This window comes from Colobus angolensis, unplaced genomic scaffold (assembly GCF_000951035.1).
Source record: "Colobus angolensis palliatus isolate OR3802 unplaced genomic scaffold, Cang.pa_1.0 Scaffold46, whole genome shotgun sequence".
Taxonomy (NCBI): Eukaryota; Metazoa; Chordata; class Mammalia; order Primates; family Cercopithecidae; genus Colobus; species Colobus angolensis.
The window spans coordinates 12228746-12245165 of NW_012118043.1; the positions used below are offsets into that span (position 1 = coordinate 12228746).

Genomic DNA, 16420 nt, shown 5'->3' on the forward strand with positions numbered 1-16420 from the left:
GGCCATTTCACCCCATTACCCTGGAAGGCTCCATGGCCCTCTTGCTTACAGCAACTGAGGCTGGAGCCCTGGTCTGTGGAAGGGCCCCGCCCCCATGGGCCCATCTCACTGAAACAGGTCCCACCAACATCCTGGTCTGCAGACTCAGCTCAGCAGAGTAGAGCACAGGGTCAGCACTGAGTTGGGACTGAGCTGCTTGTGTGGTGCTCAAAGGAGCCCCATCAAAGGGGCATCAAGCACATCCTTGGTTTCACAGGTTGTGTATCTATTACACCAATTTTCCATGAGTGCAAGGAAAATGTCTTGAGGAAGGGGTACCTTTTCTAATTTACACAAAGGCCCTAGAAGGGCTAGCATGGGATGTCCCTAGGTCAGACTACCAGTGAAATTGTCTGCACAGTCCCCCCACCTTGGTTGTCCTCGGGGGAGCAGGGCTGCTGAGGAGCAAGACCAGCTGGCCATGAAAGGATACCCGGGGCCTTGCTTTGGCCTTGGGCTGGTGCCCACAGCCCAGGCCTGGGCCTCAGGGTTTCAGCTCCAAATGTCTAGTTTTATGTCGTCCCCAGAGATGACCCACGCCCATCTTCCCACCCTGGTTCCCAGAAAGCAGTGCCATCTCTACCGTGAGCAGTGGGGAGCACAATGTCAAAAGAACCCCAAAGCTCAGGTTGACTGGTCAGTGTTTCCATTCCCCTCAGGACAGCCACAGAAGACTCCAGAATTGTGGCCAGGGCAGGCAGTTAGCAAATGACCTGAATGCACCATGATGGCTCTTGCACCATGTTCACAAAGGACAGGCCCACCAGTAAGACCTGAGCAAGCGGGCAGCTGGCCAGTCCTCCCTGGGCCAGGGCTGGAGACACCCACTGCCTGCCCCTGGGTTCCCGTGCAGGCATCTTTGGGAGGAATAGCAGGGGAGTAGAGCTTGGCTTCTGTACCCTCACAACCAGCAACCCCCCAACATCTCACGCATGTCATGAGACCCATCTCCTCAGTCACATGTCCAGAAGTGCCCTGGTTCTCCCAGCAGCTGTGCTCACCCTTTGCATGTAGGTTTTGTTGCAGGAACATTGTCATTTCCCCGGCTCCTATTTTCTTGAAGCCAACCTCACGCTTGCCCCCATTTTTTCCTGCTGAAGAGCTGCTGCAGGAGCGTGTCAAGCAGGCTCTAGGGATGAACATTTCAGAAGTGATCTGAATGGTGCTGGTCTCAGGGGAGGAGCAGACAGCGGAGACTGCAGCCAGTCTGTACCGACAGGACCAGCCAGCACTGTATCTCCCTGTGCCCCATGCCCAGAGATAAAAGTCCTCAAGGCTGTTTATATGTGAGTACAAGAAGCAAGAAAAAGGATAGACAGGGAGGACTGATGGGCAGCAAACATGCCTGAAACCTGAGACCATGGACAGACTTGGAGGCAAGTCGCAGCAGGATCCCCCTCTCAGACCCCCTGTCCTGCCCCCAGGATCGCCGGAGTGCAGTGTATGACCGTGCCTGGCTACTCTAAGGGCTTCGGCTACCAGACAGGGCAGAGTTTCTCAGGGGAGTTTGACCATGCCTGGAATGCTGTGTACCTGGAGGGAAGATGGCACCTGGTGGACAGCACCTGGGGCAGCGGCCTGGTGGACACTACCACCTCCAAATTCACCTTCCTGTAAGTACTTGTCTCAGTTCTGCTGGGCATCTGGCAGGTGGAAGTGGAGGAGGTGCTGGGTTGCATGAAGCAGCAGGTGGAGAAGGCCAAGTGGGAGGGGAAGGAGAGCCAGGAGGCCCCACGCCCACCCCTCCCCGGCTCTGAAGTGGCTCCAGGCCAATTGTGGGGACCCACACCCTTTTGTCACTCACCCTCCACTGACAAACACCCCCTCTGACCCTCTATAACTCCTTCCACCAAAGCACTGAAAGCCTGGAGCATTTGCCCCCAGGTCACACGTGAGGAAAGGCAGGGCTAATAGCGTTCTTTAGCTGTTGGCAGGTTCCCTTCCAGACTTTGGCCATTGACCGCATTACCAGGCACAAATGCCAGAATGCTCTCTTACTACTTTGCCCAGACACCAGGCTCCTTCTCCTCTCTGGTCTGAGTGAGGCCGTATCACATTTCTGAGGAAAGGGCTGTGGTTTTGGGGGAAGGGGCGCTATTGGCGGTGCAGGGTCACTGTGAGGCACAGTGGGGCAGGGCGGCTGGGGTCCAGGGGACTGCAGCATTTCTGTCCTCTGGGGCTCTGGCCAACCCTGGCCTTAACCTGAGGCTACATACAATATTCTTCATGGATCATGATGCTATCAGCAGCTCAGATCCCTTTTTATTCAGAAACATGAGTGTGCTCTGTCTGATTTTTGCAGCTTAAATCTTGACACTCCCACACATGGGACAAATACAAGCCATGTGCACACACATCCTACACGCAGGGCTCACGCACTCACAGATGCCCTCTTTACCAAGTTATTCTCAACACTGCTCCTCTTAGGCAGAGCAAAGCCTCCCCCGTCTCAGGAAGGGCCTCCCTGTTCTTCTCTTGATCCCCTTTACTGACACCTGGAAAGTCAGCACTCCAGTCGGTCCTGGAGAGCCACAAAAGGTCCCCACCAGCACAGCTGCACAGCACAGAAACAGACTGTGGTAGATGGAGGCAGTGAATTCAAGCGCTCTGTCTCCCTGTCTTCCCACAACCCCACTGCGTGTTCCACAGGCTATGCCTTTGCCCCCTTTGAACTTCTGATTGTCTTTGAGCATGAGGGAGTCAGTTTTCCCCACGACACCCTAGGGCACTGAGGGCACTGTGGCCTTCCCTTAGAAGCGACCTCAGACCCTGCCTTGGCTACAATTTCTGGAAGCATCCACCGAGGAGGAGTCTCCAGTGCCCATGTTAGAGCTGGAGATGGCACCTCTTTCCATCCAGGGTGTCCACAGGACCGCTCCGGTGGGTGTGTTGGGCCCCCGCCTCCTCTACACAGAGCTGGCTGCTAACCAGCTTGTCTCTGCTGCAGCTACAATGAGTTCTACTTCCTCACCCATCCTGCACTGTTCATCGAGGACCACTTCCCAGACAACAAGAACTGGCAGCTGCTAAAACCTCCTCAATCTCTGAGGCAGTTTGAGAACAACATGTATCACAAGAGTGAATTCTACAACAAAGGGATGCTGAGTGCCCACCCGGAGACTTCCATGATCAGAACAGGTGAGCCTGGAGCAGGTGCCAGTGTGCTAGCAGCAGGGATGGAACGTTTCGCACTGTCCTCCAGCAGCCCGCCTGAGACTGTGCTTTCAGGGCATGCCCTCCCAGGGGCATGGCCTGTGAGCTTAGCACAAAGCTTGTGTGTGCATGTGGATGTGTGGGGGCTGCTGAGGCAGCCCAGGCCATCAGGGCAGGGAAGGGCCATGGGCCACATCAGCAGGGACAGAAGCTCACTCACACTAGCATAAACCCAGAAAGGGATGCATCTGAAGGCTGAAGGTTTCCTAGAACTTGAGGGCTGGACGCACAGCCTGGCCTGTCACAGAAGCCAGGGCTGGGTGGTTCCTAGCTGGGTGAGTCTCTCTCAGCTCACATAGCAGGGACAAGGACTGCGTCACCCCCGCTACACATAGCCTCTGGGCTCAGGTGCCCAACAGAAGCTACTGGTCTGCTGTGTTCTCTTCCCCAACTCCTGCTGGAGAGAACACCTGGCCTCAGCAGAGCTGGAATCTGGGTGTTGGTGGCCCAACCAGCAAGGGTGGGGAGCAGCAGGGGTCTCCCAGGACAGGTGGGGGCAGTCCCACCCAAGACAGAGAGTTGGGGCAGACTTCCTTAGGGAGGTGGCCACTGAGCTGGGTCTTGGGAAAAGAGAACAGGCATAGTAGCTAGACAGAGATGGACATGTTTTAGACAGTAGAGGAGAAGAGGGGACACAGTAAGCCCCCAGCCTCCAAACTCAGGCACCCCTAGATGAGGGCCAGGCTCCAGACCTCTGCCTGGCTGGCTCAGTACCCCTCCCTTCTGGAGGCGGGACCCAGCGGTTTCCAGCCCACTCCCCTGGGGCAGTATGGGATGCCCAGCTTAGCCATCTCCCATGGCTGGCCTGGGCTGACATTTGCTCCCCCAACCCTCACCATGGAGCCATAGCAGCTGAGTATGTTTGCATACTCTGGGGCATATGGGGGCTACCTTGGGGGGGCCAGAACTGGTCACAAAAAAGCAGGTCCTTCTCTGGAAGATTGTCTCTTATGCCTCTCCAAGGCCTTGCCACCTGATCCAGTGCTGGGCACACAGCCTGGGCACACTGCAGAGCCCTGTAAGTCAGGTCAGCCCAGCCTCCCACACCTCAGCAAAGGACTGCCTGGCGGCACTGTCTCTGCCACTGGGGACTCCATCCACCCAGGACAGGAGGTCTGAGCTCACACTGACTATTAGCACAAAGTGCCTGTGGGTGGCCCAGAGCCCCTGGGGAGCTCCCACCCACACTGCAGGGCAATGGGGGCAGTCAGAAGCACAGGTGCCCCCAAGTTAGTTCCAACTGACTTGTCCCTTCCACCACACAATGGCTTCCTTTGCCAGGTTGCTGAGCTCTTGCATACTCTTCCAACTCCAAATACCTGGCAGCTCCTGCGGCTAAAATAACAGTGTGAAGTTGCTCACTTCGGGAATCCATTTCCTGCGCTTACAATAGATGAAGGGCTTGTTCAATGTATCATAGGCCATTGAACCATTGGAAAGAACTGACCAGGTCAAAGCAATACCAAACTGATGCCACTGAGTGGAGTTTGCCTTTTTAAGAGACATAAAAATATAAACACCAGATTCCTTAATTCATAGAAATCTAAACCTAAATATGATTCCATATATCTGATACATATTTACAGAGTATTTCTTTGTGGTAGCTAGTTAAGAGTGGGGAGGGGAAGGAAGCAAAATAGGGAAACTGAGGTAAGCAGAAAGGAAGGGAAGGAAGAGGGCACCTCTAAGGGGGTGGAAAGCTGCCAGGCTCCAGAAGAGCACCAGGGAGGGGAAAGGAGAGGTGGAGGAGGCAGGGGGGACTGGAAGAGCCCGTGGGCTCCCACAGAGGTCTGCAGGGGTGACCAGTCCTTTATTTCAAGTCTTCCCAGTCATTCAACACACCTTTGGCAAGAACCCTCTGGGTGAGACACCGCAACTAGGCACTAAGACATGGCAGAAAATGAAACAGGCTGGCCCCTTCACCACAGAGCCCACAGCCCAGCAAGGAGTTCAGACACTACACAAAAGTGCTCACATGATGAATTACAGCAGTGGAACATTCTCTGAAGGAGAGCCAGGGCTAGGAGAGAGGTTGCCAGGGAACTCAGCCTCAGGTGAAGGGTCCAGGTGGGCTGCTTTGCCATCGGGACATTACCACGAGGCCTTATCCAGGTTTGGGGGAAGTGGTGGGGAGGGAGGAGTGGGTGGGAGGACCCTGAGGCAGGAAGGGTGTGGCCTTGGAGGATCTGAGAGAGTGCTTGATACTGGCGAGGCAGGAAGAGACAGGCCTCTGCATGGGTCTCCAGCTTCAGAGCTCTGCTCTGTGGGGTGCTGGGTGGTGCTCCACAATCAAAAGTGAATCGCAGGGGGATCTGGGCCTCACTGTGCAGAAAAGATTCACAGCCAGTTGTGAGATGGAACAGGACAGGGGCCATGGGCAGTGAGGAGCTGAGGTAGCTTCTGCCCACTGAGCTAGTTCAGAAGTGAGGGGAGAGGGGGGTTTTCACCAAGAGGAGATAACAAGTCTGTTGATCTTGGTCACTTTCCTCTGGAGGTTACCATGGGACAGATGTGGCATGCAGTGGCTGAAGGCAGTAGAGAAAGCAAGTAGACAAATAAAATAGCACTAAAGCACAAAGAGTCACACGATTTCAGTGTAACAGAAGGGGAAGCAATGGCATTGGAATTAAGCAGTGCTCAGAGAGTGGGATGAGGGCCAGGCCTCAAAGAGTGGGGGTTGCAAAGGGAGGAGAGGACTCAGAGGAAGGCATGGAGGCCAGCAGCCTAGGTCCTCTAAGATCTAAGGGGCCTCATTATTAGGAAGTCACTGGAGGGTGGGGGCAGAGGGAAGTCACTGGGTTGCCAGAAAGCTGAGGGGCAGAGGGGAAACAGAGGCAGTGGGGGGACATGTGGGAGTGTAGGGCAGGTGCAGAGTGGGCAGTATCTGAGAAGGCTGGGACAGCTTTCGAGGTAGAACAGCCGTGAAGAAGGTAGAGGAGCTGTCTAAGCAGCCTCCCCATCACGCTGGCCCATGTGGGCTTCTCCCATTCCTGAGGTGGGAGTTGGCATGGAACGCACATTCAATGGGAAGTCTATTCAGGCCGTTATCCTAGAGCCCAGGCACAGTGTTCTGCCTCCCCTACCAAGAACCCAAGCTAGGAGAAAGTTCCTGGTGACGGGGATCAGACAGCCTCTCTCCTTCCTCTGCGCTCAACTGTGAACAGGGCTGGGGAGGTTGCTGGGGCTGGGAGCGGATGACCAGTTTCTGAGAGAAGTAGGGCCAGGCTCTAAGAAGCCACTGCCCCTCCCTGTGGCCCTGGGAGCCAGGAAGGACCAGGCAGGTGGGTCCTCATGGGCTACAAAGACTAGAGAACTGACGAATTCTCCCTGAAAATCAATGACCAGGACAGATGAAGAAGAAATTGCAGAGCAAAGGGAGAGACGGCGGCGGGGGTGGTGGTGTGTGGCAGTGTGGGGGTTGCAAAAGACCCTCCTGTGCACACACTGACTTTTCAGGACCCATTCCTGAAACATGGCTAAGATATATCTATGTGAGAAGCATGGGGTCGGGGAGGTGGGGATCAGGGAACTGCCCCACCCCAACCTCCTGTGCAGGGAGTGAAGCCATTCTCACTAGTTTTAAGGACAATGTGTTGACACGACAGCATTGACACTTAGATAGATGCTGGAGGGAGTAAGGTGAAAGCTAGACCTGATACTTGGGGGAGAAGGTGCCCCGCCTGCCCCATGACCCTCTCTGGACACAGGCAACCTTCATCTAATGTGAATCAAATGGGCAGGATGCACACATACCGCTGGGGACAAATTTTTCTAGAGGCCCCTTAGCTTTCATTTATCTCAAAGAAAACTACCTGAAGGGAGTAGGGAACCCTTCCAGCGGTGCACTGCCACTGGCTGCTGCCACGCTCAGTGAAGTCATATTGGGTGCTTGAAATGGACTGTGGTGAAAGTATTGACACCATGGAAATAGGCAAGCACTATAAGTCAAGACGTTTTTCTCCCAGGGAGACAGTTGTTAAACATTTACCAGCACATCAGCACATGCTGGACCCATCTCTGCTGACCCCGACTTTCTCTCCACAGTGAACGGGAAGGCCACGGTCACCATTGAGAGCTGCGCCCCAACACTGTTCATGTTCATGCTCAACGGCAAGCAAGAGCATGGGCTGCTGAGCCTCAGGAAGAACGGGATGAAGTTGGAGGTGTACCCTCCAACCATGGGCACTCACAAGCTGCAGATCTTTGCCAAGGGCAACTCCGACATCTACAGCTCAGTGCTGGAGTACACGCTCAAGTGCAATTATGTGGACATGGGTGTCCGGCTGCCTGCTGAGCTTCACCAGCCTGTGGGCCCCAGCTGGTTCTCGGAGCAGATGGGTATCACGAAGCCCTCCCACCCTGACCCTATCATCCACACCAGCGATGGGCGCTGCTCCATCAGCTTTGGCGTGGAGGAGGGCATTAACGTCCTGGCTTCCCTCCACGGGGATGATGGCCCCATCACTGAGGAGGCACAGCGGCGCTACATCTTCCAGCTGCACTGGGAGAAGCGGACCGAGCTGAAAGTCCAGCTGCCCCATGCCGGCAAGTTCGCCCTCAAGATCTTTGTCAAGAAGAGGCAGGAACCAGGAAACTACATCTTTGTCTTTAATTACCTCCTATGCTGTGCCAACACCAAGGTGAACTGGCCCATGTTCCCTGAGAGCTTTGGCAACTGGGGGCAGGACAATGAGCTGCTGGAGCCTCTGTCGGGTGTGCTTCCTGCCAACCGGAACATCCCATTCAAATTGAAGCTGCATGGTATTGCCAAAGTCCTGGTAAAGGGGCAGGACACATGGCCCCTGACCCTGAACCACGAGGGCTACTGGGAGGGCAGCTGCAGCACAGCTGGCTGCCAGGAAGTCTATGTCATGGTGCTGGAGAATGCCAACCACAACTTCTACTCCTACATCCTGAAATACAAAGTGAATGCCCAGTGAGGCCTGTGCCCCGGTCTTACCCTCCCAAAGGGCCAAGCCAGACCTCCCCAGGGAGGGCTCAAGGGAAGTGCAGGGAGCCCTGGACGCCACTGAGTCTGCATGAAATCCCTTCTAGGCCTCTGCCTCAGTGTCCCTCCTCTGAAACAGGAGCTGTGATCTTTGTGTTCCGAAGGCTTCACTCAGGTGTGGCTGTGACTGAGGGGACAGAAGCAGTGGCTCTTTAGAAGAAAAAGGTGCTATGTAAATCTAAGGTATTGTAAACTGTACACCTGCATCCAGATGCCCCTTCTCGTGTTAGTGCTGCTGTTGTTGTTGTTGTTGTAGGGCTGATGTGGGAAAGCAGGGATATTGCCCAGGTTGACAGCTTTTCACATGATGCTTAGAGAATTCTCTTCCGTGCCCAAGGGGACATGATTTGCAAGGCTGAGTTGTCCTTGAATCACAGAGCCCCTTTCAAGCAACATCACCGTGCTTCTCGACAGCTCCGGGCCCCCAGGGAATCTTGGACTATCTTCTCCTCCCAGACCCGATCATCTTCCGCATCCTGCTGCTTCTTCATTAGCTACTTCTTGTTCTTCAAGAGCCTAGTAAAAGGGTGTGGTGAGGAATCTAGCTGACCCACAACTGGCTGGAAGCTGATCATCTCCATCGTCCCTAAGTATAGTCAGGAATGTGACAACCAGAAAGTTGTGAGGAGACTCCAAAGCAAAGAGCAGCCCATGCCCGCTGTGGCTGTGCAGGTGGGAGGGACACTGTCGGCAGAGCTGCAGCCTGTGTCTGAGGATGTAAGACCTCCAGCTCTGCTCTGATAGGAGTGCACAGGGTAGTTAGTTCAGTCTAAGGCCTGGAGTGCCCTCCAGGCCCTCGCAGAGCCTGGGTCTCAGGCCCCTGCCCCGCCTCCACAGGAAGCCTCCAGAGGCTGGCCAGGCCCTTGAGGAGCCTTGCGGATAGCCGTGAATAAGGACCTGGCTGCAGATCAGGTGAGTAGTGCAGTGCAGCAATGCCGAGGAGACTCACACCTTGACAGGGCTCTGCCTGCCACCAGCGTCTCTACCAGCAAAGCCAGGGCTGGGAAGACTTCCAGCTGCACGGGAGCAGCTTTTGTGCCTGTCTCAGAGCAAACGTCCCATCCCATCTCCTTTCCTCCCTTCTCTGAGAAGACACCCCCCTCCAGTCTCACCTTGCATGGGGACAGCTCAGGGCCCCTTGCTTGCTCAGGCCAGACTGAGAGGCCTCGGCTGCCCAGCTGGCCCTCAGCAGCGCCTCAGGCTGCCGTTGCCATGACAACGGAGGAAAGGCTGGCTTCAACAAGGGCACATGAGAGGGAAAGGCGAGAGAGGCCCCACATGGCTCCTGCAGAACCATCCTGGCACACAGACACACTCCCTCCCGAACTCCTGGATTCTCCAGCTCCATGGCCCCTGGCTGTCTCAGTGCCCCCCACCCCTGAGAGCCAGCACTACCTGGTACCTCTCCCCACTGCCCCTCCTCAGGCCTCCAGGCTCAGCCACAGCCAGGGCCAGCTGGGACCCTCACAGCTTCCTCCGTGGCATTCACCCTCACATCCCTGTATCCAACAAATGTCCATGGGGTGCTTTGGTAAGTGCCAGATGCTTGGGCTACAGAGGTGAACAAAGTGGGCCTGGCCATCCAGAGCACAGGGTGAGGAAACTGCCAGGTGGCAGCAGCCTCCCCTGCCTGGGTCCTGACTGAAGATCCAGGCTCCGGACACTTCTGTTCATTATCCCACGGGATCCCTCACCTAAAAGTCCCCACTGCCACCCAGCAGAGTGGCCTAGCCCAGAGCCAGCTCACAAAGGTGCCCATCATCCAACAGACCGGGGGCATCGAGCACAAGGGGTGTCGCCCCTGGGGGGCTGAACTGTCCTGGGCTGGTCCTGCGCCCTCTGCAGTCTCTGCCACCGAGGCCACCCAGCCAGCCTCGTGTCACTCACACCTGAAAAATGCACAAAGGCCCCAGAGGCATAACAGCTATGCACCACCACAGGGAAACAAGGGGAGTTTTACACCCTGAAAACAGCCTTCTTGCACACCTCTGATTTTATGGGCTGAAAGGAATGTGTTTGTTTCATCAAAATAATAAGTGCCTTGGATGACGCATGTCACTCACTGGACCCCGCGCTGGCTGCCTCGCCTAGTCCTGCTGGAGACCCCATACCTTTTCGATATGTAATATAATTAATCAGTACATCCTGGAGCATACAGAGAATGCCACCCAGCGAAATAGGAGCTGTCCCCAGCACCAGAGAGGGAGGCCCCGCCTCTCAAAGCACCGCAGGGCATCAGCAAGCCCCTCCCTCTCATTTAACCAGGCACCCGCTTTGTAAAGACAGCTGTAGGCGCAGTCAGAAAATCACCTGCATTTCTTTCCACTGAAGTAAAAATACATGAAATGAAATCTAATCTTCATGAATTTTTACACGCATGCTGCTCAGGGTAGACATTCGGAGTTGCATTTTGAAGGCTTTTCTTCAAATCCCCATCTTTGTTTCCCGGGCGACGAGTCCCAGTCGCCGGCGGAATGGCACGGGCGCCCCCAGGTGTCCGAAGTGCGGAGCTGCCGGCTCTGTACGCCGCGAGGCCGCTCTATCACCGGGCTTTTTATGCAGAACTTGAAAATGCTGTGGAAATGTTTATGTTAAAATCACTAGGTGCTTTCTCGTGGCTTCTCAGCGCTTCCTCATGGGTACACGGAGGACATCTTTGTCACGCACAAGCTGTGAGGGCATCCTGGGGGCAACCTGTTGTGTTGAAAAGACAAGGGATGTGATGGGACGGTTTTGCCTGGAAATCACTTCTTGAAACAGAAGCACTGGACATAGGACTGGATGGCACAGCTGTGACTACACTCATTACTATACCAATGAAGGATTGGAACCGATCAAACTCAGAGGGTATCTGCTTGCAATTCTCAGGATGGCAGCCCCCAGGCCACAGGGCAGAAGGGAACCGAGGGCGGAGGAGCGGTGGGCAGAGGCACTACCACCATGACTGCAGTTCCCTTCTCTCCAGCTTGTTTCAGAAGTGCCACCAGCTCAGCTGGACTCCATTTTCAATCCGATTATGATCATTGTGAGTTCCCCATATGTTACATTGTCCTACCAGGACAGCCTCCTCCCTGCCTGCTGAGATTAAAAGGAAATAAATAGAGTAACTGAAGCATGAAGGATTTCGGCTAGACATAAAGAACTATTTCCTGTTGTTAAGCAGGAGGGACGAGTTGCCAAGAAAGTTTGTGAAATCCTCTTCTCAAAGGACTTGAAAAGGAGAAAAGTTTTCCCAGTGGTCTGAGGTTTTAGATGCCATGTTCACTAGAAGGAGTGGGTTTTCTCTTCTCGAAAGCAATTAATTCCTGAGATATCCTGGTCTGTCTGCAGCAAACAGAGAGTTAACAGCATCACTACATCATGTGCTATTGGCAAAATTTTCAAAGATGGTGTGCCTCTATAGCCCACCTCGGTTTATCTTAGGTCTATAATTTCTTTTCATTTGGAGTAAGTAGTCAGCAATTGAAAGAGGTGATTACTTCTCATAATGTGTGCATTGAGTTGTGTGGGCCGGTGGCTGTTGAGTATGCTTTCCCCACGTTGTTGCTGGTGTTGTTTTTCAATAAAATTTATATTCATTTTTATCCAACAATGTAATTATTGATTCATTCTTATCATGGATCTCACAAGGTGGGGAGTGGAGAGAAACAGGAAAAACACTTTCATGTTCAAAGGAAGCCCTAGAAAAAAATCAATGTCCCAGCCAGTTGAATGTGACGGTGAGATGCAAATGGAATGTCGGGCAAATAGCTATTTCACATTAAAGAAAACATAATTAGGTTAGCTTCAGCCACTCTATGGCTCACATGCCTTTGAAGAACATGAAGGCACTGTTTCTTTCATTGAATCTTGTTTAACTTGAAAATTTTAAAGTCAATCCTAATTTATTTTTATAGTGGGAGAAAAAAAATTTACCAAAAATGCCTATCAGCCTACTTTTCTTTTATTTTGAATGTATATAAATATGTATTTCTTGATATTCATATACATGCAGAAACTTTCCAGGGGTCACCTAAGCAGATTATTCATAAATTAGATATTTAGAGAAATACAGAAAATGAAAAATCCAGACATTTCTGAGAAGCTGCTGTAACCATGGAGACCATTCTCGTAGCTGTAGTGTGAAGGACAAAAAGAACTTGTGCTCCCAAATCTGGCTTCGTCATGTCTCTCGCTGCTAGATCCACAAAAACGAGGCCCAGCATGCTTCTCCTTAGGAAGGAGACCTGATAGCATATTAAGAGGAAGTCAGAAGAAACAGTCTTCCGCACAAAAGAAGGAGTAACTCTTGAGTTATTAGAACAGTCTGAAAATACCATCCCCAAAGCTGGAGTGGATGACCTCCAACGTCCCTTCCAGTCCGGAGAGTTTGTGATGCCGTGTCTCTGTGAACAGATGCTGGCAGGCAGTGGGCCTGGGGTTGTCAGTTACAGAACATCTGAAGGGCCCTGCTGTGTTAAGAGCCTGCCCCTGGAGCCCCTGGCAGACTGCACTGCTGGCTCCTCTCTTGCCTGAGGGCAAGGGGCTGGAGAAAGCCCAGCAGAGGGACCAAAGGGGAAGAACAGCCTCTGACAGGATGTTGCTTCTGTCTGATTTTGCAAGCAGAACTAAAGGAAACTGAAAGTTAACTGGGATGTCCTCTTTGGGACATCTCAGGCATCTCCGAGTCAAAAGATGCTAAACTGGAGTTACTTCTCTCCCTCAAATTACTCCCAACTCCTCCTGGGTCCCCAGTTCAGTAAATGCATCCCTATCCAACCAGATAACTAAGTTAGACTCGTGGCAGTTAATGGTGATGAAACCCAGTCCCTTCTGGATGTGTCCCACCTCCCACTGCTCTCCCAACTCCACCTTCTCTCCTTTCCCACGACCCGCTATAGCCCAGGTCCTCATCATCTCAGCTATACTGTCTGTGTCTTATACTTTCTATGGGGAGATGAAGCCTCTCGGCCCTATTACTGTCCACACTGGCCTCCCATTCATATATTCTTATCACACCAGGATGATTGGGTTATTAAGACAAGGTTTCCAAGAAATCCTACCAGAAGAAGCTCACCATCTCTGGAAAGACATAATTGGTATTAGGTACTAGTGGGAAAGGTAGGTCTTCAAACAAAAACTGGTTTTTATAGGGAATCGGGAAGAAGCCCTGTCTCCTCCTTTTTCTCTAAAGAAACAAGATGCCAAGGCCACCCAGTCAGCCTCGTGTCACTCACACCTGAAAAACGCACAAAGGCTCCAGAGGCATAATAGCTATGCACTACCGCAGGGAAACAAGGGGCATTTTACACCCTGAAAACAGCCTTTTTGCACATCTTTGATTTTACGGGCTGAAAGAAATGTGTTGTGTTTCATCAAAATAATAAGCACCTTCGATGATGCATGTCACTCGCCGGACCCCATACTGGCTGCCTCGGCCTACTCCACTACTGGGTGAGGGTATGCAGGGTAGCTCTTCGTACCACAGCCAGGCGGGGGACTCAACAGGGTGCAGGAGTGGAGCCCCACCTGCAGGTAAACAAGCTCCATCTCAAAGCCAGACTCTCCACGTCCATGGCTTCCAGTTTATTTCCCTCCTGTCCTCCTGCACCAACAGCAGCACAGATCATATGTTCAGGTGGGCAGTTGTATTCCCAGGAAAACAGATGCTGAGACACAGTAGGAATGCAAACAGTGTGCTGGAGGCAATACCTGTGGAAGGCAAAAGGGAGGGGGGAAGCAGGAGGAGGCAGACAGAAGCTCAGACAATGGTGCAAGTCTGACCAAGTCCCAGCCAACCCAACAGGGAGTTCCAAAACAAAGATTTTTATTAGAGGTATCTGGAGCTGTACAGAAATGGCAAGCCCTAGAGAAACCATCATGCTCAGTCATTTGCAGGGGCTGCCTGGCAAGAGTTTGGCCTCAGTTCAAAAGCTCAGGCAGACCCTGAAGGTGCTAACAGCCGGAGACTCTCCGCTACCTACACTCCTTGCAGAGAATCAGCAACTTCTTCCAGAAGGGAGACCTGTGCAGCACACACAAGTTAACTTGCCTGTGCTATAGAGGGTTCAGGAAAGACTGAGTGAGGGTTCTATGTGTGGAGGGAGCACACCCAAAGCCCTCTGGGATCCAGCAGTCACTGAAGGGGCTTCACAAGATGGTTTGTGGAAGGGACAGGGGCTTCTACATAGGATAAACATGTACTCCAAGGGCCACCTGCAAGGTGCTGTGGACTAATTTGATGAAAGGCAGCTTCTTTCTTATTTCTCCTTCTCTCCCTCCTGCCCCTGCCATCCAGGAAAACCTCAACACAACAGCCAAGAGGATCGTTCCACGCTGCACTCTTACTTAAAACCGACCAATGGTTCCCCATTGCTCAGGGATGAGACTAGACCCTCACTCTGGCCTCATACTGCTTTCTTCACTTTGTCTCCTATGACTCTCCCTGAGAGCCCCTTAGAATCATCAACCGTGTGACACCAGGCAGGCCATGTACCTCCCACCAGCGTGCTTTATACGTGCTGTCCCTTCTAGCCAGGACACCTTTTCCTGCCTGAGGAAGCCCTGCCTGGCCTTCGTGGATCAGGCCAGCCCACCACTCTGTCAGACCTTCCTAGTCCTCCCACTGCCCAAGCCATGGGGAATTATCTGCCCATCTTCCATGTTCATGTCACACTTTGTTACTCATTGTTAAGCCAGAACCTTCTACAAGATTCTGGGATTGAGGAAATACTTGGAGGTTCTGCCCCTTGGATGTGAATTCCTTGAATACACATGCTTTGGTTCTGCCCCTTGGCACACAGTAGGTGCTTGTAAATGCTTGGCAAGTTTCACTGGGAAAACTAAGAGAGGTTAGGAAGACAGGGCCAGGGAAGTACTATGGCCCAGCAGTCCATAACCATCCACTGAGCATTTGTCAACGCATGTTCCCATTTCACCAGGGCTGGCCCGTGTGCTTTTTGCCCGACTCTGGATGCCACATCCTGGACACTGAGGAAGTAAACTCAAGATTCTCTCAGAAGAGGGCCACATCCTGGGGAGGGCTGGGAATGTGGGGTGGAGTAACCACCCTAGAGGAGGCTGAGGATGCAGCTAATGGTGGTCTTCAAAGCAAGAGGCCCTTTACCAAGTCCAATATCTAAAAGAGGACACATACTGACTATTTGGAAGATAGAACAAATCCTGAAAGTAGGACTTGGTCTTGACTAGACAAGGATGTAAAGGTGGGTAGCGGAGGGTGGTCAGGGATTCTTTGGCTGTGAACAGTTTTAATGGAATTTTCTTTCCTTTATCTAGATTTTTTCCTGCTCCAAATTTCCCCCATGGCCCTGTTTGAAGATTATATCACCTAAGCTTGATGCTCCTGTTTAACCCAAAGTGACATAAACATTTAGCTGAGGGCACCTGCTGATCCCACTCCCACCCACCCAAACAGAGACCAACAAACAATGGGAAAGCTTCTAAAGCCCCAGAAGAACCTGTTTTCTCGGGAAAGAGTTGCAAAATGGCAAATACAGCTATTTAGGGTCTAAAGGCATAAACATTTTCTACAGCAAAGCCTAAGTATGTGGGACTGTCTTGAAGCCCATTGATATACTGGAAACTAATGCTCCAGGGAACACTCGAACTCGTGGTTTCTTTGAGCACAGTTATCCTCAAGGCTGGTCCTCTGAAGAGGAGCCCCTGCAGGACGAGGTATAAAAAAGACAAAGAACCACGAAGTGCTTGGTGTATCCAGTGGCAACGCCAAGCCATGAAGGTTTGAGAATGAGAAGGCCACCTAGACAGGGCCCACCAAGAGATTCTCTCTCTCCAATTAAACCAGCACTCTGGACGTTTAGTCATCATTGCCTGGGGTACTGGGTTTAGACAGATTCTGAGGCCAAATTTGGGCTCAGTAGAAAAGAGGGTCATGACTAGCTAGTGATCCACAGACAATGAATTGAAGGGTAAGGTGTGTCATGTATTTGCCAATCCCATCTTAAATGTAGCCAAATCAGGGCTCAGACCAAAATAATGAAGGAGACTGTTCAGTCCGTTCTCACACTGCTAATAAAGACATACCAAAGACTGGGTAATTTATAAAGGAAAAACGTTTAATTGACTCACAGTTCAGCATGGTTGGGGAGGCCTCAGGACACTTACAATCATGGCAGAAGGGGAAGTAAACACATACTTCTT

At 52.4% G+C, this 16420-nt stretch overlaps 1 protein-coding gene across 2 annotated transcripts in view; it reads left to right on the forward strand.

Annotated features, from left to right (window-relative positions):
• Nucleotides 1-11849, forward strand: part of KY (kyphoscoliosis peptidase) — a 50658-nt gene extending 38809 nt beyond the window's left edge. The window contains exons 9-11 of one of the 2 annotated variants that reach the window (XM_011958178.1): nucleotides 1464-1652; nucleotides 2987-3177; nucleotides 7297-11849. In XM_011958178.1, coding sequence (XP_011813568.1) covers nucleotides 1464-1652; nucleotides 2987-3177; nucleotides 7297-8192 — 1276 coding nt within the window. In that variant the 3' untranslated portion in view covers nucleotides 8193-11849. The remainder of the gene's footprint in view (nucleotides 1-1463; nucleotides 1653-2986; nucleotides 3178-7296) is intronic. The other variant, XM_011958179.1, reaches the window with a different exon arrangement.
• Nucleotides 11850-16420: the final 4571 nt, after the last annotated feature.